This window comes from Miniopterus schreibersii, assembly GCF_964146895.1.
Source record: "Miniopterus schreibersii genome assembly, chromosome: 2".
Classification (NCBI taxonomy): Eukaryota; Metazoa; Chordata; class Mammalia; order Chiroptera; family Miniopteridae; genus Miniopterus; species Miniopterus schreibersii.
This window is the reverse complement of record NC_138102.1, coordinates 53,730,255-53,753,266: the sequence shown is the minus strand read 5'-3', so window position 1 is coordinate 53,753,266 and position 23,012 is coordinate 53,730,255. Positions and strand designations below refer to the sequence as shown.

Here is a 23,012-nt window from a genome sequence, read left to right as displayed (position 1 = left end):
CTTTATCACTCAGCCATTTCATTGCTGGCCGAGTGCCCAGCTGCATATGTGCAAAATAAAGACTTGAGGAATTACCGAAATGCCCTTTCCTTTATTCATTCTGGGAGGTAGGCAGACCTCCTCTACTAGACACTTTTACCACCATCTAATTAATCAGTTAAACAATAAAAAAACTTTTAAAATACTATAGCAATATTTGTAGAATATGGTGACTATAAAAACTTAATATCAACTAATAAAAACAGAAAATATGGGATGTTTCCAGATAATTCCTCATACTAAACTCTCATCCCTTCTAACCTGTTATAGTAAAAACTTCTAGAGGCATTTCTATACCAACTTCTTGGGAGCGGATTTTCATTTTTAAATTCAGTAAGTTTTTATACCCTCCAATTTTGTTTTTACAAAACAGAGAAAAAAAATTTGAACATACTGCTTCATGTATTTGAGGGGGGAGGTAATTATAAATAATTGTAAACATTTATGGATAGTTGATCAATGCTAGACATATATACATAAGCTCGTACTTAATCTTCCCAAGAATGTTCAAAGATCTATCATGTTTTCAATCCCATTTTATCACTGAAGAAAATAAAGATTAGTGAGACTAAATAACTTTCCCAAGTCCAAAGCTGTAAATGAGAGAACCAAAATTCTAACTCACACCTTCTTGATTCCAAATCTCATGCTCCTACTGCCCACATCACAGTCCAATGTGTTTATAATTATATAAATATTCATTTTTGATACGAGAAAACTTTTGTGTAAACAACGCTGCATATAATTAACAAATATACTCATGTAGAGAACAAATTACACCCTGAATTTAACAAAGTTTTTCTACAAAGATCTGTTTTCCAGAAAATTAAATTTTGGCAATATGCTTTATAATACACTTTAAATAAAAAGTCCCATGAAAACGATAATGGCAAATAAAAGAGTTATCTCTTTTTTCCTTCATCAATGCATCAAAATTATAAAAAAAGTCACGAACAATGTTAAAATCCTTGTCAATCAATTTCATAATGAACGCAATATTTCCCTTAAGTGGTATCACATAAAGACTGATTCTATGGTATACACATATACACATATATAAAATAACATAACATGCAAGATTATACTTTTGCTATTTGCTAATTCCTAATTCTTAAAAACATTTATAAATACATCTATCATTACTATGCTGTACACCTGAAACTAATGCAAAATGATATTAAATGTAACTGTAATTTAAAAAATTTTAAAAATAAAAAAAACCAATAGGAGGAATTGGAATAGAATTTTAATGGGTATGGAAGATGTTGGGGGAAAATAAAGTCCAAAATGGAATATAATGGGGAAAAAAATCTATAGTTATAAAAGAAAATAAATACTTGATATGTCATCAGTTATGTTATTCAAATCTATTAGCTCATTTTGGTAAAAAGTATTAGTAATATCAAATAGGGTGTAGGCCAAGTAAAATCCATAAAAAGGCTCCCTACTCTCTCTTTTTCTTCTACCTGTTCATGGAGAGGGTAGTGGGACTGGTTCCTGGCCTTTGCCCATATCAGCACAAAAGGGAAATTGTCAGGTAAGCGCAGTGTCTGCTTCTCAAGATTGCAGTCTAAAATCTCTGATTGCTGTGAGTCATGAGAGTTTTCACTTGGTAAAACTGGGAAGGTGAAATCTATTTCATTTGCTATGAAGAAACTCATAGCACTATTCACAAACACTAACTTGCCAAAGGTGAGTGCACAGCTCTGTAGTAAATGTTGGCAAAAATTTCTCTAAGAACACAATCAAATGTTATTTCTATGCATTGAAGTTGACCTTACTTAAGAACCTAAACAATCATCAATCACCTTTTAATTATGGGCCTCAATAGTAATATGGTATTCAAAGCAAAAAGTTAAACAACATGAAATTTTAATCTTACATCATCATATCTAAGTTAAGACAAAATACATACATATGTATTCAGTTTAAAAGGGAATGAATCAATGATCATGGGCATTTTACATTTCTATAGAAGGGTGGCTTATTTTTTAGAATCATGGGAAGGGAAGAAAAAAGTCCAAAACATGATGCTATTATAAGTTCCTTCTAGTAAATTAGGGTGGGGGGAGAACTGAGAAGTAGATAAATAACTTCATGATCAGCTGCAAACTATCATATATAATTAACCAGGTATTATTAAACAGTCATGTAGCAAAATATCTTCCTGCCTTCTAAACCCTGGAAGGGAATATTAATATTGCATGTTGAAATATTTCCATCATAATTAGCCATCCTATTGAAAAATGATAATAACTTAAGACTTAGATAAAGATAAGAACTCAAACTATATGCTGTTGTTTTTGTTTTTAAATATGTTTTATTGATTTTAGAGAGAGGGAGGGAGAGGGAGAAAGAGATAGAAACATCAATGATGAAAGAGAGTCATTGATCAGCTGCCTCCTGCACGCCCCCCACTGGGGATCGAGCCCATAACCCGGGCATGTGCCCTGACCGGGAATCGAACCCTAATCTCCTAAATCATAGGTCGATGCTCAACCGCTGAGCCACGCTGGCCGGGCACTATATACTGTTTTTGTAGCCAAACCCCTAACCTTAAAATTCTTTTAATGGATACTTAACTTACAAGTTACTTAAAAGTGAACGATCAGATTCCAAGCATTACAACTTCATGGCATTTGTATCATTGTCATCCAAATAAGTTCCAGTCTCAACAACGGCAAGGAGAAACATCCTGATTCGCTTTTTAAAAATTTCTTAATGGATAATTTCTATGAGAGATTTATGCATTTATACTTACAAGCAGTTACACTCACGACAGACTGTCCTTCCCATCTGGGTAGCTGAAGGTAAACATTCTTTTGCAAATTTCGGTATTTGAATTCTGGTATCAGATGACTTAATACATAAAATCTAGACTAAGCAATACTGAATCGCCTTCCTACAGAAATCTGAGTTTAGTTCCTGCTCTCAGTGGCTCTGTGTTGTTGCGCAGAACTTGTTTGGATGTAGTGGGCCTGCATGCGACCTAGGGTGGGCTCACTGAACCAAAGAACAGTCACCTCCAGTGCTGAGATAAACCAAGGCTTCGCTCGTGGCCTTACCTTTGCCATGACTTCTCCCGTCCTCCAGAAGCGGCACTACAATAGTGTTGTTCACATTTCCAGGTGACCGCACGGCTGTGTAGACGACAGGCACCGACTGCACCACCACGGGGATGCGGTGCACGTGACTCAGTTTGTTAGACTGTAAGTTCATAGGGCTCGAAGGCGGCACGGGGTGAATTATGTGCAAAAACTGCTGGCCTCCCACACCGGACGCCGAGGCGACGAGGGGCCCTGGAGTTAACACTGTTGATGAAGACGATGCTGAAGACACCGACGTTATGACGGTTGGGGACGAGGCTGGGCGACTAGAAGATGATGAAGAGGTGGAAGTGGAGGAAGGGGAGGAGGCAGACGCTGTCATGGGGACGGGGGAGGGTGACACCGCGGTGGGGGACGTCCTGGCTTTGTTGATGGACAAGTCCACTGGCTCAGTTTGTGTTTGGAAGTGATCCACAGATAACGAGTCCTCCGGGGGCTCCCCTTTCACATTATTTAACAGCAGAGGAACAGCTTCCATATCGGGGTAGTTGTGGACGTTTGGAGACTGTGTGGAGAAAAAGAGAACACACGTTGATCTTTGTTAAGCACCCACTTTAATAGAGGCAAGATTTATTACTGGAATGCTTATTCGTTTTTCGCTTATTGCGATGAGACATTAATTTGTTCCCCAAATATATCAAGGATGGCTCTGTGCCAATCACCATGATTAAAGCTGAGTGTCAAAAGTACGAAACAGAGTAATAAAGGCCTCTGCTCTTAGGACACTTCCATCCTGTTGGGAGAGGCAGGCGCGGCTGTTCAAGCCCAGGGGCCAGCCGCGAGAGTTTCAGTCAGGAAAGCACTACCTGCTGAAAACTGTAAGCGCAACCTATCTGATGAAAACATTCATTTGCTGGTCTGGCCCAACCTTCACTTAGGAATCTTAGTTTCCTCAGGTATAAACTAACGGGAATTCTGATTAGATGGCCTTAAACATCATCCCAGCTCTAGGCTCTAGGATTTTGTTACCTAACCCCTACCCAACATTATCATATTCTGGAGGCATTTACCTGACATCAATACTGGGAAAGCTTTCATCTCTGATGAAAAAGCTACCATACAATTCTCATGAGCATTAAAGAAGGGGGCAAAGTTCTCCAACCTCGCACACCCGCCTATCACATTATTAAATACAAATCATTTCTAACAATTGGATTATAACTTAGAAAATGATAATTTCAGAAAAAGCTTTTTCTGGAAATTTTAAATTGTCTATGACTGTCTTGTTTAAATTAAGATAACGATAATAATTTTGACCAAGTTCAATTTCATTCTCCTAGTTTTTTTTTTAAAAAAAAGTTTTTATTGATTTGAGAGAGAAAGGAAGGGGGGGGAGAGAGAGAGAGAGAGAGAGAGAGAGAGAGAGAAACATCGATCATCTGCCTCCCAAATGTGCCCCTCCCAGGGATTAAACCCATAACCTAGGTATGTGCGCTGACAGGGAATGGAACCTGCCACCTTTTGGTGTACAGGACAGGGCTCCAACCAACTGAGCCACCTAGCCAGGGCTCATTCTTTTAAGTTTTAATGAGCAAAATTTAACAATAATGATGACAATGATGATAAAGACTCCAAGATTCTACCCAGACTAATGGACTCAGCATTTCATTACTTGGCATTAATATAATTTATTCTGACAATCACTCATAAATTTAACAAATATTTATTGGATGCCTATTTCTGAGGCCCACAATGGCTCAAGCGTTCACTTAGCATGTGGCAGCCTTATCAGAGAGGTTACATCTAATTTGAAAAGACTAATGTAGACATTATGGTTCTGTTACATGAAAACCAAAACCTCTTTTCAGCTTCATTATGGTATCACAACAATGCTGAAAATTACATTAAATTGGTACATTTTATTCTTTGTTTAATAAAAGATTTTGGTTTGCTATCCTCCCCACCTCAATTTGAACATACACTTAGAGGAACAAAACGTGTTTCTTAAAAACTTTCTTTATAGGATGTAAATTATAGCTCTATTCAGAACATACAATAGACAGTAGTGTAAGGGAACTTTATCCTGCAACAATGAGAAAAGAAAAAAAAAGTTAACAATGGTACCAGATCTACTAAAGAGGGGAAATAAGTTTATGTTTTATTGTTCTTTTTTGCTTCTACGATAACATGATTACTGACCGACAAAAAGATAAAATTGGAAAATACAAAAATGAATCATCCAAAATATCTCCTGCATGAAATTCTAAATAACAAGATTTCATTTATGTGCTGAAATTGAGAAGCTTTTAATCTTCTCAGACACTGAGAAACAAAAGAAAAAAATGAACACCATAAACAACTACTTTCATAAAAAGCTGTTATCATTACCCAGTCTTCTAACTAGAACATTATTTCAATTGGTTCCCAGCATTATCACTAATTTCTTTGTAGGACATTATGTTTCTCATTAGTATGTTATACCCATATAGGAATTCTTTGTTATTTTATGAAAGGCTGCTTTCATAAAATATCTCAACTGATTTATCATTAAAATTATCAAATATGTCATTAAGCCTATGCTATCAAATGCTGTTTGATTTCTGATAGAGTCCTGATTAATTTCTCTTTTCTCACTCTATTAGACATAGCCAAGATTCTAATTTTGGAAACAGTGACCACTTCCATCACAAGTTTTTCTCCTTCTAAGTATCTACTTAGACATAAATTTCCTACATAGGTTTACAGACCAAGGGCTGAGATGTAATTCATCACTGTAGAAACATTTGGCAATGTAAACAAAAGACTACTTTAGCAGATTATGCTAATACAGAAGGTGATAAATATGGAGCTTATTTGTAAAGAGATGGCTTCTGAGGCATCAAACTTCACTGAGCGTTGCAACCTTAGAATTCCCTAGATTATGAACAGGAGTTCACCTTTTGAAGGTATCTGCTTAGTCCCTCACTAAGAAAAATATTTCCTTTTGAAACTTTTTTACAACAATGGAAGGGTGTTCCTCCTATAATTCTGTTGTATATACTGGAAACCTGTGATAACTTACATTCATAGCACCTAGGAGCTTTCAAATACTTGAGAACTACATAGCTTTTGCATGAGCCTCACACCAAAATATACATAATGCTCATAAAAATTAGGAAGAAAAAAAACCAAACCTCTGAACTACAGATCATCTTACGTGGAACCTTGGACACATTATGCATGAATATAGAAGCATAAACTGCCCAGAGACACATGCTGGCTCCTTTTACATATGGAGCAGCTGAAATGCAGCCAGCGTGTCCAAAACCCCCGCCTCATCAGTATAAAGAGCACAAATTCCTTACTGTATCGTTCATCTGTTTCTAGTGTTGACATGGCATCGTATCCTCACCGTCCCTACTACTTGCTGCTACTGTGGTAACGTGAAAGGCAAAGCCGCCCACAATTCCAGCGTTGGGCTGCACAAACATATACGTAAAGCCAGCAACAACGCAGAAATACAGTTTCAAAACAGCTATGGCACACTCTTGGCCCTCCTTTTAGGAAAGAGAAAAGACCTGAAAGGCTTGATCCTGAAATCAGCATGAGGAATTCCTTTCCTTACTTTAGGAAAGCGGAGCACTGAAATGCACTGGTCCTGAGGGCTGAATCCATGAACATGCAGCCACGGTGAGGTGATGGGAGCCCAGGAGACAACCGAGAGAACAACAGCTGAGAAAACAAGGGGAAACACCCGAAGGGAAGCACCTAGGGCAGTGACCAGTGAAATGAAAGGACTATGTGTACTTGAGAAAGTGAGAGAAGATACGGGTATGTTATCAGGAAACGAAGTAATTTTTTAAATAAAATGTCTTAAGAAATAACTGCATAAATACACACAAAAGCACAGCACGGTAAATATAACAATATACTTCATAAAACTGTGTATGTGAAAACCTAAAGATAAATGAAGCAAGATTGTATTGTCACATTATCACTTTCCTCAAAAGTCTAAATGCCAGTTTTATTCATAAAATAAATATTATCCATAATATTCTAGTGAACACATTCCTCTCAGTGATCTGGGGGATTACATGTGAGCTTTTCTAATCACATAATCATTTTCCTGAACAAACATTTTAAAATGTAACTTCACTTTTTGGCATTTTGCTGAGTGAATGTAAAAATGAATCTAAAACCACCTCTGTGTTAGTCCCCAGAGTATTAGATGTGTTTTCTACAGTCCTCTACTAGTATCGGTAGAATAAAAGGCATTTTTAACACTAGTCATGTATTTTAATCACAAGATCTTAAATAGAGAGGAAAAAAGTCTCAGAGCTACCCTATCTTTGGAAAGCCCTTTAGAGATTATGTGTAATCATGGCTGAGGACCACTTGGACAATAGTCTGTTAAATGTTAGCCAAGATTTATAAACTGCTTGTTTAGACTTTAACAGCACCAGGGATTTTTAGAGAAGTGGCATCTGTACACCCCCCACCCTAACAGGATGTCCCCAACTATCTATTCATTCATCCATTCACCTATTCAGCCGGCCACTCAGCCAGCATTTAAATAAATTATAATTTTATCTTTATAAATTTTGAGATATAATCTCATGGCAGTTTTTAGAAAAGATTGTAATGGGACTTGCCTAACATTACATAGCTCCTGGCTTAACTATTACAATAGTCTTTGCTTTATAGCCTGTTGTGTGGTTATTATAGAAAGAAAATTTGATTTGGATACAAAAGACTTAAATTTATTTATTTGCTGTGCAATCTTGGTATTATTATCATTAAAATTCTCTAGGTTTGAGTTTACCCACCTATTAAAGAGTAATATTAATTCCAAACTCATATAATTGCTGTAAGATTGAATTAAGGGTATTAAGTGCTTTTAAGTAATACTGAGAACTGTGGGAGAGAAGCAATTGAGTTTTCCCTTTTAGAACTAAAAATTCCAAACACAACCTAATCTATTACTATAACATTCAGAAGTGACTTCATTTCCTGAACTCAGAGTAAGATATATTCTGATGCGGGATTGAATAATTCAGCCACACAGAGGTACGGCGTTTGCTAAACAACCAAAAACATATGTATTACAAAAGTAGCTGAATAAACTGGGATATTGTGAGCATTTTTAGGGTCCACATATGATTATAAATGACACATTTTGTCTTAAAATATAGAAGAAAATCATCTGAAACTTTTAAATTTGTTTCTTTATTTTTTAGCTTAATTAGATTGCTCCACAGGATGATCATGTAACAGTTGATGTGATATTTTAATTACCTGGCCTGATTTCTTACTTCCACAATATAAATAGTCTATATAAATCCATAGTTCAGTTTGTATAATTATAATGATATATAAATATATTAAAATAATTGTCATGGGATGTTGACTGTTCTTTAACAGCCTTATAATGGGATGAAAATAGCACAAAATTATTTTTTGTGTGTGTCTCAGTAGAAAACTAGTTTATATAAGTATCACTTTCTGACTGTGATTAATTGAACATGTACTTTTTGTGGGAGGTGCTTAAAGAAACTGCACTGCACGTCAAAAAAGGAAATAAACTAAATCTATGATTCTGTATCTTGTGATCATTTGAGCATTTGTCATGCGGCATTATTTTAAATAGAAGTACATTTATTAAAAAGCTGGATTCCTTTTCTTACAGAAAATGCACCGTAGGTACATGCCTTCGTTTTCATGCTCCCTTCCCCTCGTTAGTAAATGAAATTATAAAGATATGGGAACCAGGCCTAAAGCAAGCAACCTGTAACTCTGGCCATGTTTGCTCTAAGTACAGAAGTCACTGAAAATCCATTTGTGAACAGCCTGCATTTCACTGTCCACTCTATTGTTTTATTTTACTAAAAAGGAAAACCTATTTTTCAAGATTTGTCTTGCATGGGCCTTTCACAGTCACCATTTACTTTGTCTTCAGCCCCGTGATTTTTATTCTTTACATGTTCAACCGCAAACTCTTAAAAACAAGTGTAGTGTAAGTGTGAATTTATAAAACTGCCAGAAAAAATTAAAGCCAAGTATACTAAAGAATGAGAGAGAATGGGAGATAAATTGTAGTTCCTCTAAAAGTACAGATGAAAGAACAAAGGGAAACAAGTAGAAATATCCTACACTGACAATCTGGAACTTGGTTTCGAAAATACTGAATGAGTTATCTACTGCACGTAAGGGGAAGTTATTTGAATGAATATTTAATACAGTTGCTTTATATCAATCTCTCAAGCGTTAAAGAAATGTTTGATTCCTTGAGAAAATTCAGGACATATGCATAACATAATGGACTCTTTATGCTTTTATATTTACGTTTTTATGCTTTCATAAGTGAATAAAAATGCTAGCCTTAAAAAAGGGTTCAATAGACACATAAACTTATTCCAAATTTTCTTTCTTTCCTAGTTACTATGCTTTTCCATGACCTATTTATTTCCCAGACTTTCATGAATCGTATTACTTATGCAAAGCAATCAGAATCTATGTTTACAGCTGACTGCAAATCTGAAACTGGTTTGGCATATGTATGGGGGCTAAGCTACGAGGTGAGAAGGATTCTCCTATACGGTGGTGGAGGGTAGAGAGGATTCTGTTTATGCATTTTAAAAAATTAATAGCAGACATTCCTAACCAATGAAAATACTGACAAACATGGTTGGACATGAAAATAATGTGTTATATATTATATGTAAATACACAAATATTTAACAAATAAATAATATTACATAATATAATAGATGGATACGGAATCACACTTGCTAGATAAGAACACTGTGCTCAAGACAGTAAACCACTTAAATCCTATGTACCTGGTCAAATGAAATAAAGAAGTAGTATCATTAAAATGAATGTCAACAGGATGTCTAGGAAGTTAGTTCTGCTCTTCTTTTCTTACAACTGCTATCAAGCTGAACCTTACGAAACATGCAGAGATGTCCTAAAAATAAATTTTATGTTTCCAACTATATGACATTTTAGAAAAGTAAAAATTATAGAGACAGTAGAAGTTCAGTGGTTGCCAGGGGCTTGGGGGAAGGGAGGGGAGGGATGAATAAATGACACAGGGATTTTCAGGGCAGTGAAACTCTGCTGTATGTCACTGCAATGTTGTTTACATGTCACTACGCATTTGTCAGAACTCATAGAACTGTACAACACAAAGAATGAGCCTTAATGTAAACTATGGACTCTACTTAACAGTAATGTACCGATATGGGTTCATTAAATCACTAAATGTAACATATGTGCTACACTAATGCAAGACTTCAATAATATGGGAAACTGTAGCACTGAGGTGGGGTGGGTATGTGGAATTCTTAGGTACAATCTGCCAAATTATTCTGTAAGTCTAAATTTGTACTAAAAATAGAAAGTCACTAATTATTTTAAAAAATGAATTGAACTAATTACTAATGCTAGTGATGCAGTCCAATTTGTCTATTATTTTGTTTGCCATTCTTTGTAAACTTAATAATCCAAAACTATTTTCACAACATTTGTAAATTATGAAAAAAAAAGAAGAGTTATAAGCTTATCTTTTTACCTCATGATTAAAGTTTTTTTGTTCTTTTGGTTTTAAACTATTATCATTCAGTGACTGATAATTTAAAATATTAAAGTTTCACTACACACCAGAGAAAAACAGGCCTTATAGAGATGAAAAAGTTCATTCACCATAGGCTGGTCTCACTACAGTGCCTGAGGCGATGTTCTGTGTTAATTATATATTTCAAAGTACAAAATAATGTTTACCATTATCAATGTGATTAATCTTCTCTGCTACCAGATGGAACTTGACTTTGATTTCACAAAATGTTTACCATTAAGAGTTATTTTTATAATTTATCTCACAGTAGTGGAACACGTCAAATTTCAGAGACAATCTGACCTGACCTCAGAGAGATTTAGATAACCAAATTTTATTAAGATAAAACTGATAAATAACATTATATTAATTTCAGGTGTACAACATATTGATTCAATTTTTAAAAAAATCCTCGCCTGAGGACATTTTCCTTGATTTTTAGAGAGAGGGGAAGGGAGAGAAAGAAAGAGAAATGGAAGGAAGAGGGAAAGAGAGAGAGAAAGAAGGAGAAAGGGCGGGGAGAGGGAAAGAGAGGCAGAGAGAGAAACATCAATGTGACAGAGAAACATGGACCAGCTGCCTCCCGCACATGATCACGCAGGGACTGAACCCGCAACTGAGCCATGTGCCCTGATCAGGAATCAAACCCTTGACCTTCGGTGTACAGGACAATAAATACTCTTACCAACTGAGCCACACTGTCTAAGGCAATTCAATATTTTTATATATTGTGAAATTTCAAGCGCTGGGACTGTGAAGCGGCTTTCAAAAGATGGTCATTCTACTAGGAAGATTACATATATATACATATATATTTTTGTTGCTGCTGCTGCTGTTGTTTTTTCTGACCATCTCAATATCATGCAAATAGTACCTTAGAGAAGGCTTTGGCAAAAAATCCCAGGGGCAACATCATCATTGATTTTAAGTGTTGTATCTCAAGCAAATCAAACAAGAATTGAGATGATATGTTCCAGAAAACTCTGGCAGATGACTTACACACTGGCTCCAGTGAGGACACACACTGAGGCTGAAGTTGCATGTAAAGATACTGAAGTAAACCATACATAAAATTTGAGAGTCAGGAAAAAATTAGTATTTGAAAGCTTATACATTATTTTCTATAAAATGTGATTTTTCAATTTGTTTTGTAACTAATTTAATGTATTAAAATATAACTATTAAAGTTAAATTTTCTATAAATTTAATATTCAAGTTGGTTAGAAAACTTTTCTCCTGGAAAAATAAGGGATAACTTATTATAAGGACTTGCATTTAGACATATGTGACAATTTGGGATTTTAATAAAGTATACGCAAATATTTAATTTTGCCTTATTTTAGGAATAAAAATTATAAATAACAAAGTGGGCATAAACACAGGAATTAGTGCAGAACAATGGCTTTAACCCTGGGTATGGGCTGCAATCATCTATGAAACACACGGAAGGTACATAGGTCAGGGATGGTCGGGGTAGGTACACGCACCAGCACTTTAAAAAGCATCACATGCGATTCCAGTGACCAGCCACGTTTGTAAAATAATATTCAACAGCATGTGAAAATACTATCTATACAATATTAAGTTAAAAATGTTAGTATATAAAGCTGGATATAGAGAATGAGCTTTATTTTATCCCTCCAAACTGTTTCTATTTGTATATACAATAAGAAAAATGGCTAGCAAAACTACTCCAGAATATTAATAATGGTTTCTGCATTTGGTGAATTTGTGGGTAATCTGTTTCCTTCTTTACTTTTTCCTAATTTTTCCATATTTTCTACAGTGAATCTGTGCTACTTTTATTTATTTATTTTTTAAATATCTTTATTGATTTCAGAGAGAGGAAAGGAGAGGGAGAGAGAGATAGAAACATCAATGATGAGAGAGTCACTGATCGAGCCCACAACCCGGGCATGTGCCCTGACCGGGAATCGAACTCCGGTCGCCTGGATCCTAGGTCGATGCTCAACCGCTGAGCCACACCCGGCTGGGCAATCTGTGCTACTTTTAAAGTGAAAAGAAATGTGTTATATTTTCAGAAAGATAAAAATATGAGTAGCATTCAAAATATATTTTAAAGAAAAAAAATCTATGAAAGGAATAGAGGTGTTTATAATTTTGAATCAGGGTTTTCTGTTCTTAGATCCTAGTGAACCATATGTTATTAGAAGAAAATTACTATACTGCTTTTAGGAGAAAATAACAAATTCTATTAAAAGCTCAATTTGCCATCTGTGTTACTACTATCAGTTTTAGATTGGTGGCAAGGTTATTCTACAGGAATTAATGTATCTTCCTATATAACTTGGAATTGAACTACAGAAAAAAACTTAATATAATTGATAACTAGAAGTATGTAATTCCAGTTCCCCTGTGGATTAAAAAATTATGTATTCCTCTTGAATTCTCAAGCTGCTGTATTAGTTTATTGAGCAAACATTTTCATATTTAAGAAACTAATGTAAACAATTATATACCAATGTGTAGGAACTACAAAGCTTTTTATGTTTTAGATTAAACAAAACTTTCAATCAATAAGTCTTTAGAGGACATTAGTATATAATCAGCAATGCACTGTGATAAATCTGAGGATGCTACGAAAAGATTTTTTAATCCTTGCCCTGATAGAAGTAACTCTTCCTCTGCCTGCCCCCGTCCCACGATTTAATGAGAGTTTCATCACTTTTTTAGTGAACTGCATTCAGAAAACATGAAATGTATAAGCAATGGGAGATGTTTCAACCCTGTGCTATAAAAGTTGGAGGGCATTAAAAATGAATTTGAGGAAACAAAGTTGTGCTTTTTAAATCAACTTCAGTGTGTAGATACAAAACAAGTAAACATGCAAATCAGTATTATGGATACCTTACAATCATACATTAAATAATTAAATCATCATAATTATTAAAAATGCAAAAAAGATTTACATATAATATTTACTTAAACATTACATATTAGAATTTTCTCCCATTTTATAAATGAAGAAATATAGTCCCACACAAGTTGAAAGAATCTTTCAAGGCCACAATGTAGTGTAGCTCTGTGATCTAAACCTAAGGGTAATTCTTACGACTGAATTTATCCCCCCACGCTGCCCTCATGAGCTGTGGAAGAGGGAGAGAAAGAACTTGTGTTTTTATATGGGAAACTTTTTCATGGAGTTCATATGCAATCAGTATTGGCAATATCCAACTGAAGAGAGTATAAAAATGACCGTGGCTTGGAGAGCGGTGAGGCAGGCCCCACCTCACTTCCCAATACGCCTCGCCCCTAACAAACTGAATGGCATGAGGCAGACAGCAGTGATCCACATCGAATGCATTTCTTATCTAGTTCCTGTTTGTTTTCACATTAAGCATTAGGAGAACAGCAACTAGAAAAATCATTCTTAATTTAGGAATCACATTTGCATTTTGTGCCCTGGCCATGCTGTATGTGATGTGTTTGAAAGAAATGTGCAAAGATGAGAGAATACAATGGAAAAACCAAAAGCCTAATTAGATTTGTAGCAGGACAATTAGAAACTGAAGTAGAAAACTCAGTTTTCCCTCTATGTAATTTCTTTTGTTCCTTTTATTTTAAACCAAACACTCAGAAATAAAAAGTACATTGTTTCATTTTTGACTAGTGATGTATATTCCTTGATAAAATCAGTGCAATCAAGTATAGTTATTGTAAATGGTTATAACTACTGTAAAATGGTGAGTGAGAGGCACTGTGGTTGTGTAAAAAGGGTACTTGCCTGACTTCTAGTTTAGGTTCTATTTTATACGACCAGTTTACTCACTGTCTCTTTAATTTCTAATTGAAAATGACCTCAATTATGCTTTAGCACAGTCAGGTTTCTATTATCAACTCCAGCCTAACCAGACTCCACCTGCCCTGAATTAGACACCACTCCCTGTGCTTCCAAAGCACTCTGAGGCTTGTGTGTCTTTCTCTAATGAGGCTATGAGCCCAGCACCTATCATAGTTCCTAGTACAAAGTAAGCACTTAATTAAAGCTCATTACTAAAGCTCCAATTGCTCCCTAAAGCCCTTATTAACTCTAAAATGGCATAAATCTATGAAATTACTCCATGTCTGAAACTTAATAAACAATAAATATATTTATTAACTTAATTATAACATTAAATTAGAAGTGAAAGTTTCCATCAGCTCAATCCTTCATTACAAATGTTTAGTTTATTAATTGCCATTTAAAAAATTTCTCTTGCTACAGAACTTTAAGTGACTGGTTTCAATATATTACAAGGTAGGTTTTCAAAGAAGGGATGTAGGAACACATCCAGTGGGTCTAAAAGCTAACATATGAGTCACATTGTGCAAATTTGTTCATTTGAAGTGTTTACTTTTTTAATAAATAGAAAATGCATAGACAGAATTGCTAAGTATATCTCAGTAATAGTAAGTTAAAAGATAATGTTCTCTTGGCTTCCAAAATTTAGTTTTAATGTCTATAAAATCAAACCAAAGTTAGCTATGATTCTGTATTTTTTCTGTCACTCAGTAAATAATACACAGAAGGGATTATAAATCTTATAATTAAATACAATGATACATGTATGTGTCTGATCATTGTTAATTTTTCCATTCCATGGTAAAGAATAAAAATGCTGTCTGCTCCCCCCTGTGTGGGGATGCCCCACACCAGCATCCTGACTTGACCCCTTCCTTCCAAACTCTACTGCATGCTTTCTGGGGATCTCATTCTTCTTCCCTTTCTCCTCACATCCTATTTGCTCAGTGTGCTCAGCTCCTTGACGCTAATCTTATTTGACTAGAACTTTTGCCTACCTCCATGCCATGGTCTCCAGCTTCATCTACTCATCTGACAGGCTGGATTATTACAACTCAGGGCAAGGGTGATAGGACAGTCTCCGAACAAATACAAAAGATTGAGAAACCCGGCACTAAGCTATCATCCCTTTCCTACTCTATCTTTTCCTCTACCATCCCTCCCCCATCCTTCTTTAAAAAACAAAACAACAAAAAAACCCTGTTTAGATTCTTTTGTTTCTCATTTTTTTCCTCCTCAACTTCTTCCATATGTAACCATATCTATACAATGCAAACACTAGTATGTGCATCTCTGTGGGTATGTGGTATTTATGTATTGGTATGAATGCTAGTTGGCATGTATACATTCTTGTGACTTCTTAACATAAAATACACTTAAAATTATGGAAGGAATGTGTGCAGTGAGAATATGCACAAAAGTTAACTTGAGGTATTTATGATCAATTTATGCAGATGTTTGTTCACATGCCTTCATTTTGTTCGTTTTCATTCTTCTGCTTAAGTGCACAAACAGAAGAGTGCAGATATAATTTGCTTTCTGGAACAGTCAAGGTGAGCTGGGTTTGGGTCAGAGAGCTTAAGTCACGAGTGCAGTGAATGATTCCCAACTCTGTTAAGGATGCACCTTTCCAGTAAGGATTCTGGATACCAGCCCAGAGGATGCCTATTGCCAGGTAAATCTAGGCATCACACCCGAATGAACTTCACCACATACAATGGTGTAATAGCATGTATATTTAACACTTACAGACATGTGTTCAGGCATATGGTACATTCACTTAATCCTCAGCACATCCCAATATAGGAAATTATTTTCAATCACATTTCACAGACAGAAACAGACTTGAGACAAGTTAAGAAATGTGCCAATGGCTCTACAGGTGTCAGTGGCAACATCAAGACAATTTTTAGTGACTTCTGTCAACAAACCCATGGCCTCAATTATATTGCAACACTGACTCCCACAACTGATTCTATACTGTATGCCTCATGGATCAGGGAAGACTGAAATGACTGTAGTCACTCCCACAAGTTTTTTCCTTTTGTTTCATGCAATTTAATGAAGACTATAATGTTAAATAAGGGTCAAAAAGGTTAAGTAAAAACTTTCATGGACTTCACAAACATATCTTAGCAGAGTTATTTTTCTTTATTAGTTTTTACCTATAATATCTCTAAGAAAACAACTGTATATTATTCAATTATTCATTATTAAACGAATAAGGAAAGTAATAGAATGAGACACATTAACTACTTCTTTGAGCTATATATAGAACTCTGATTCCCATAAGAAAAAGTGAACCTGTGCTTTTTGGCTTTAAATGATTTCTTTGATGAAGCCACAAATTAAGTATTAAATAAATAAGTAAAGTCATATTTACATAGTTCATTTCCTACTTAGCATCAATACTTTCAGCTGTAGTAAAAATAGCCAAAGTTCAATTATCTACAGTGTTTACAAGGGATCACAGAATAAGTAATCCCAAATGACAGATAATCCGAAAAGCATTTATGTTGGGTTTTAAATTCATTATATGATTCCAGCAGATTTATTGCCATAATTATATTCTTTTTCTCAGGCTCATATTAAAATTAATTTGTATTTCTTGTGCACAAGTCAAGTGAGAGCAGAAAGGAGGATCCCAGACACATGCTGGATGACAAAAGAGAAGCTGATTTTTGCTATAAGCATTTTTTCCTATAGATAATCAACAGTAAGATAAGCAGGAGTTGATCATGAAACTGCACTTCATATTTATTAAATGCTTTATATAATTAATTAAAAGGATATATTACAAGACTATAGCAGAGGTTTGACGGGCATGGGCTAGGGACACTCGGACTTAGGTTGTGCCCTGGCTCTGGCCGAGTTCAGCGACCATAAGCAAGTTGTTTATCTTGCTAAACTTCAGTTCCTCCCTTATAAAATGGTTCAGATATTAGTACCTACATTTGAAGGGAGTTCTGAAGATCAAATAATTCAATCATACCACCTGACACAGCGTACTAAATTAAAGTAAGTTTTGGCTGTCATTGGTTTTTGTTGTAGATATTTTTATTTATTTTACTATATGCTAAAACTACTACTACACCGACAGCTTGCATCAGTTTTGCTTCCATAAAAAGACATAGCCTTCGATTATTCAGTAAGTTATATAGTACACTGTGGGTCAAATGTTAAGATCTGTTCATAATCTGCTACAGCAGAAGGCAGTTGGGCCTATTTATGATATAACTATCAAAACAAAATGGAAAATACTGGAGACCCACAATTTCTTGTTTTAACCTCCTGGGGCAATATATGTTTCACAATTCTAAATTTTTGGAGTTTTAGGAATGTAGTAACAGATGGCCAACAGGGATTGGGGTGGAAGTGCACACTCAGACACACTGATATTTCTGCAGTTATACAAATGAGCACTTACACTGAGTGTTACAAATAAAGACTACAGATATCTGCACATGAGTTCAGCTCAGGTTTTAATTCTACCTCAGTTCTTTTAATGTTACTTTTTCAGAACTTTAAAGAATTTTGGAATTAAAGATCAGAGATTTTGATACTGGATTAAATAAAATAATACCATTAATATCAATGCTATAGTTTTTCATTAATACTGTACTACTAATATCACAGAATTATAGGGTAAGATAATGAGGAATAAAAACATTCTCTTAATTTGCATAAAATGGTCCTGGAAAATTTCTTATCAATGCAATTCTAAGCAGTGATTCAAGCTTAAATAATTACTCCTTAATTTTAAAAAGCATACGGCACATCTGTAGAAAGATGACATATACACGTCATTATTCTTTCCCTCTTGTAATTCAATTAGAATTTAAAAAATTAGCTGTATTTTACTGGTAGACTAGATTAAAATATTATATTTCAGTTTTAATTAAGCTATTACATTTTTTATACTTTCACTAGTCAGTAGATGAGATAGAATATAAGCAATATGATAGGAAAGGGGCTGGATTCTTTGAAAAATTACACTGATTTATACTGTATCTTCCCAGAAATACACATAAATTCTATCAGGTTGTAAATATTCCCCGAGATTAAGCAGAAAGATAACATTTTGATGTACATTTGCTGAAGACTGAAAGAAAGGGTTTACACCATTCACTGACACATGACTATTCTGATTATGAGTAGAAGAAAACATTATTCCAATGTTTTCTATAAATCCAATATATAAATCTAATATATCCAATTAGAAGAGTTTTTAATTACAAAGGAGATCATTAGTTAATCTGACTGCCAAGGCAGGACTTGCTGAAAATTCTGTTCAACAGGACCATCAATCAACACAAAGTTCATCATTTGGGCTATGCTAAATTTTATGGGCAATCTGACATGAGAAATTCGCAGAGGAATGATAAAATACATGTGCAATAAAAGTGGTATATAAAATGAGTCCTTAAAAATAAGGATTTTGAAGAAGACAATGTTGGCAACCCCAAGTAAGAGCAATAATTTTCAATTCAATCTAAAATTAAGGAGTAATTAAGAATTAACAGGTTTGAAAGCTTCAATTATACAAGTGCATGTATAGGGAGAACCCTGATAGAAAACATATGATGAAAGACATATATGCCATAACAATAATTAAAAAATAGAGAATAAAGGCCAAAAAAAAGGTAACCTATAAAATAAAGCAAATGCTAAGGTCAACTTGACTGGTGAATTTTAAACATGACTTTGTGCTTCTTGTTAGGATAAAAAGTAATATAAGAGTAGCTCTCTAGGTCACATTATCTCAAAAAGGGACTGTACATATTATTCATGATTGTTTCAAAATATGCATTAAATTGCAAAACTTTTTCATAAGGGGCTTCATGGGTAGAATCCAAAGTGATGAAACTAAAAATAAATTAGCCAACTTATTATAGTGGATAAAATGTGGAAAAAGAAAGGACTAAATTTCATTTCAGCTCAGTCATCTGTATAAGATCAATTCTCCTGCTTGGAACAATAAAAACTGGATTAAATTTCAAAAAGTGCAGTTTTAAGACACTGGAGATCAACTAAAGCAACCAAAACTTGAGGTACGAGGTCCAGAAAAAAAACACCACACAAATGAGAGAAGTTATTTTCTATAATTACTTATTTTTTTGAGGCATAACCACACTGTCTGGAATTCATTTAAATATTACAAAATATTCTAGAAGATTATCATAAATTACTTAAAACTAAAACTAAAAGGAAACAGTCGACATAAACAACTTACCAGTAATTCAGAATTTTTAGAATTATCAAACATGGACTTTCAAATAATTACAGTAATATACTTAAGAGAATAGGTAAGTGTGAAATTTTACTCTAAAATTAGAACCTACCAAAAAAAAAAAAAAAAAGAGAAAGAAAAAATAAAATATAAATTCTAGAAGAGAAAAATACTTGACAGTGAAAACTTGATACCTATGTTTATCATCAAAATAGAGACAGCAGAAGAAAGGATTGATGAACTAAAAGAAGAGAGAGTAGAAATTGGCCAGAATAAAGTCTAGAATGAAGGGCTGTGTAGGATAGTTAGATACTTCAAAAGGCATAAGACAAATGGGACAAGTCTTATGTGCTTATAATAGAAGGCCCAGATAGAGGAGAAACAGAGAAAAGGGAATAGTGCTGAAGTAACATTAAAAAACATAATTCCAAGAATTTTTAACCTGATGAAAGATATTAAATTTTAAATTCAAGAATCTCTATATTAAACTGTAAATTCAAGCAATACAAATTCAAAGGGAACTAGTCAAAGCAGTCAGTGAAAGAATGATCTTCAAAGGAGTTACTGTTTGACTAAAGAATTACTTTTCAATAAAAATGGTGAAAGCCAGAAGACAATGAAGGGTATTTTTAAATTGCTGAAAGAAAAAAATATATAAAAACTGACAATTTGGTACTTTTCTACCAAAGATCAAGGCAAAATAAATATAAAGACGGGGAGGGATATATAGAGTTAAAATGTCATAAGATTTTGCATTGTTTAGTTACAAGTAAAAGTACTAATCTATGTGGACAATAATAGTCAAAGGGGAAATGCAATGTCTACAAGAAGCCATTAAAAATACTAAAATAATATTTATACTGAAAAGCTAAAACACATTAATTAATAAAAGGGGAAAGTAGACACAAGAAAATTTCTTGATTAATACGGAGAAAGCAGGGAAGAATAATAAAATACAGAACAGAGGGTACAAATAAAAGCAAAGTAAGGTGTTATATTTAACTGTGAAATATACTATATTCTACAATTAAGTAGTCTATTTTTTATGGCTTTTAAATTTTTTTACAGTTTCAATTTTTTAAAAACAATTTAAAGTGGCAAATCTTGACTTTAATAATGTAAAAGTTAAAACAAAATAAAAATGAAAAAAATAACACCAACAAAAAACCCAAAAAATTGCTAGTCATATACTAAGTAAAAGAAGGTTGGAATAGCTATAGGAGGGAATAGTAGAAACAGTATATTGTTAGCTAGAATAATTACTATGAACTAAGAAGGATATTTTACTGTAATAAAATGGCCTGTCTAATAATTTTATATATATATATATATATATATATATATATATATATATATGTAATTATCAATCTGTATCCACCTCAAATATGGTCTTAGCAAGCAAAAAAATAAGAACAAAAAAATAAGAAAGATAAAAAATACAGTGTGATATTTTAGCACACCTGTCAATAACTGATACACAAAAAGCCAAAAAGTGAGCAGGGGGTTTAAAAAATGGGGAAAAACACAAGTAATAAACTTACCTTAGTTTATCTATTTAGAACAATGTACCTGATATCTGCCCGATAAACAGCATTTTTTAAGTACTCATGTACTATTTATCAGAATTTGACCACAGGGTGAGCTATAAAGTCAAGTCTTAACAAATCCAAAGCTTAAAATTATTCAGTATATGTTCTTTAACCATGATGGAATCAGACTATATAGCAATTACAAAAAGATAACTAGAAAATTCCTAAATACTTAGAAACTAAGCTGCACACCTTGAAGTCAACCAATAGATTGAAAAATTAAAACAAAATTTAGAAAATATTTTGAATCAAATAAGAATAAAAATATGGTATGTGAAATCTGAGGGATATAGTTAAAGGTGTAATTAGATAAAGACGTATACCCTGAAAACATGTATTAAAAAAGAAGATTGATAATTAATGATCTAAATATATATCAAAAGAAATTAGCAAAAGAAAAGGAAATTAATCCCAAATAAGCATAAGAAAAGAATAAAGATGAAGCAGACTTAATTAAATACGAAACATATTCAGAGAACCTCAACAAACCCCCAAACTTGTTGGATAGAATAATAAACTTGTAGTAAAACTAATAACGAAAAAAGAGTGACAGAGAAAGCAGTCATTACCCATATTTGGATTGAGAAATAGGGATTTCACCCATAATAAGAGAATCTTATAAACAGATTTATGCTAACAAATTTTAAAATTCTGATAAAACAGAGAAATTGTGTAATAAGTACAACTTACCAAAACTGACACAAGAAAAAATGGAAAATCTAAAGGGTCCTATATCTATTTCAGATATTGATTTAACCTCTTGACTAAAACAAAAATAAACACAAAAACAAAAACAAAACAAATAAAAAACCTCTAGGCTGAGATTTGCTTCACAAATTATTTCAAGCAAATTATTATGAAATAATTAAGAAATAACCATGTTGAAGGGTCTTCTTTAAGAAGAAGCAAATGAACAGAAGAATCTGATGAACTAAATAGATCCAGAGACATTGACGCATGCAACAGACAATCATATTTCAGAGGAAAGAGGGATGGGGGTGCAGGGTGGGAAGAGATTAACCAAAGAAGTTATATGCATATATGCATAACCCATGGACACAGTCAATAATGGGGTGAAGGCCTGAGGAGGCAGTAGGAGCGAGGTGGAGAAAGTCAATTGGGGCAGAAAATGGGACACCAGTAATACTTTCAACAAAGATAAATTTAAAAAAAATTAATAATAACCCAAAACTTAAACAAAATCTTCCAGAGTATAAAAAAAAGGAACATATTTTAAATGTTTTTATGAGGCTGGCATACTTGTTATCAAAACCTGACAAAATTCAAGGACAGGCAAAACTAAACTATAGTTTTAGAAGTTTTAGAAGTCAGGACAGTCATTATTCTTGAAATTAGGTAATGATTATGGTGAGAGAGGAATGGAAAACATTAATTTTTGTTTCTTTAGGTGGTAGTTACATGTCTGTGTTCAGCACCTTTATAATTTGTAAAAATTTCACAAACAGCACAATTATAATTTGTTCACTATTCTGTGTGTATGTTATAGTATGTCCAATACTTTAAAAAAAAACTTCCCTAAAAAATAAAATGAAAGATCCAAGACCTTTCTGTAGGCCAACATTAATCCACTAAACAAGATTAAGTGTGAAGTGTCTAAAGAATAAAGTTGTTAGCTAGATGTACTGCTAGTTACAGTAATTTTTTTTTTGCTCCTGTCCATCAAACACAATTAAAAGAAAAAGAGGAAATG

The 23,012-nt window shown here is 33.8% G+C and overlaps 1 protein-coding gene across 12 annotated transcripts in view; it reads right to left on the bottom strand.

Annotated features, from left to right (window-relative positions):
- KLF12 (KLF transcription factor 12) overlaps window positions 1–23,012 on the bottom strand; it is a 389,105-nt gene that overhangs the window by 132,658 nt on the left and 233,435 nt on the right. For all 12 annotated transcript variants that reach the window (XM_081127130.1, XM_081127126.1, XM_081127127.1 and 9 more), the window contains one exon: window positions 3,105–3,651. In XM_081127130.1, coding sequence (XP_080983256.1) covers window positions 3,105–3,651 — 547 coding nt within the window. The remainder of the gene's footprint in view (window positions 1–3,104; window positions 3,652–23,012) is intronic.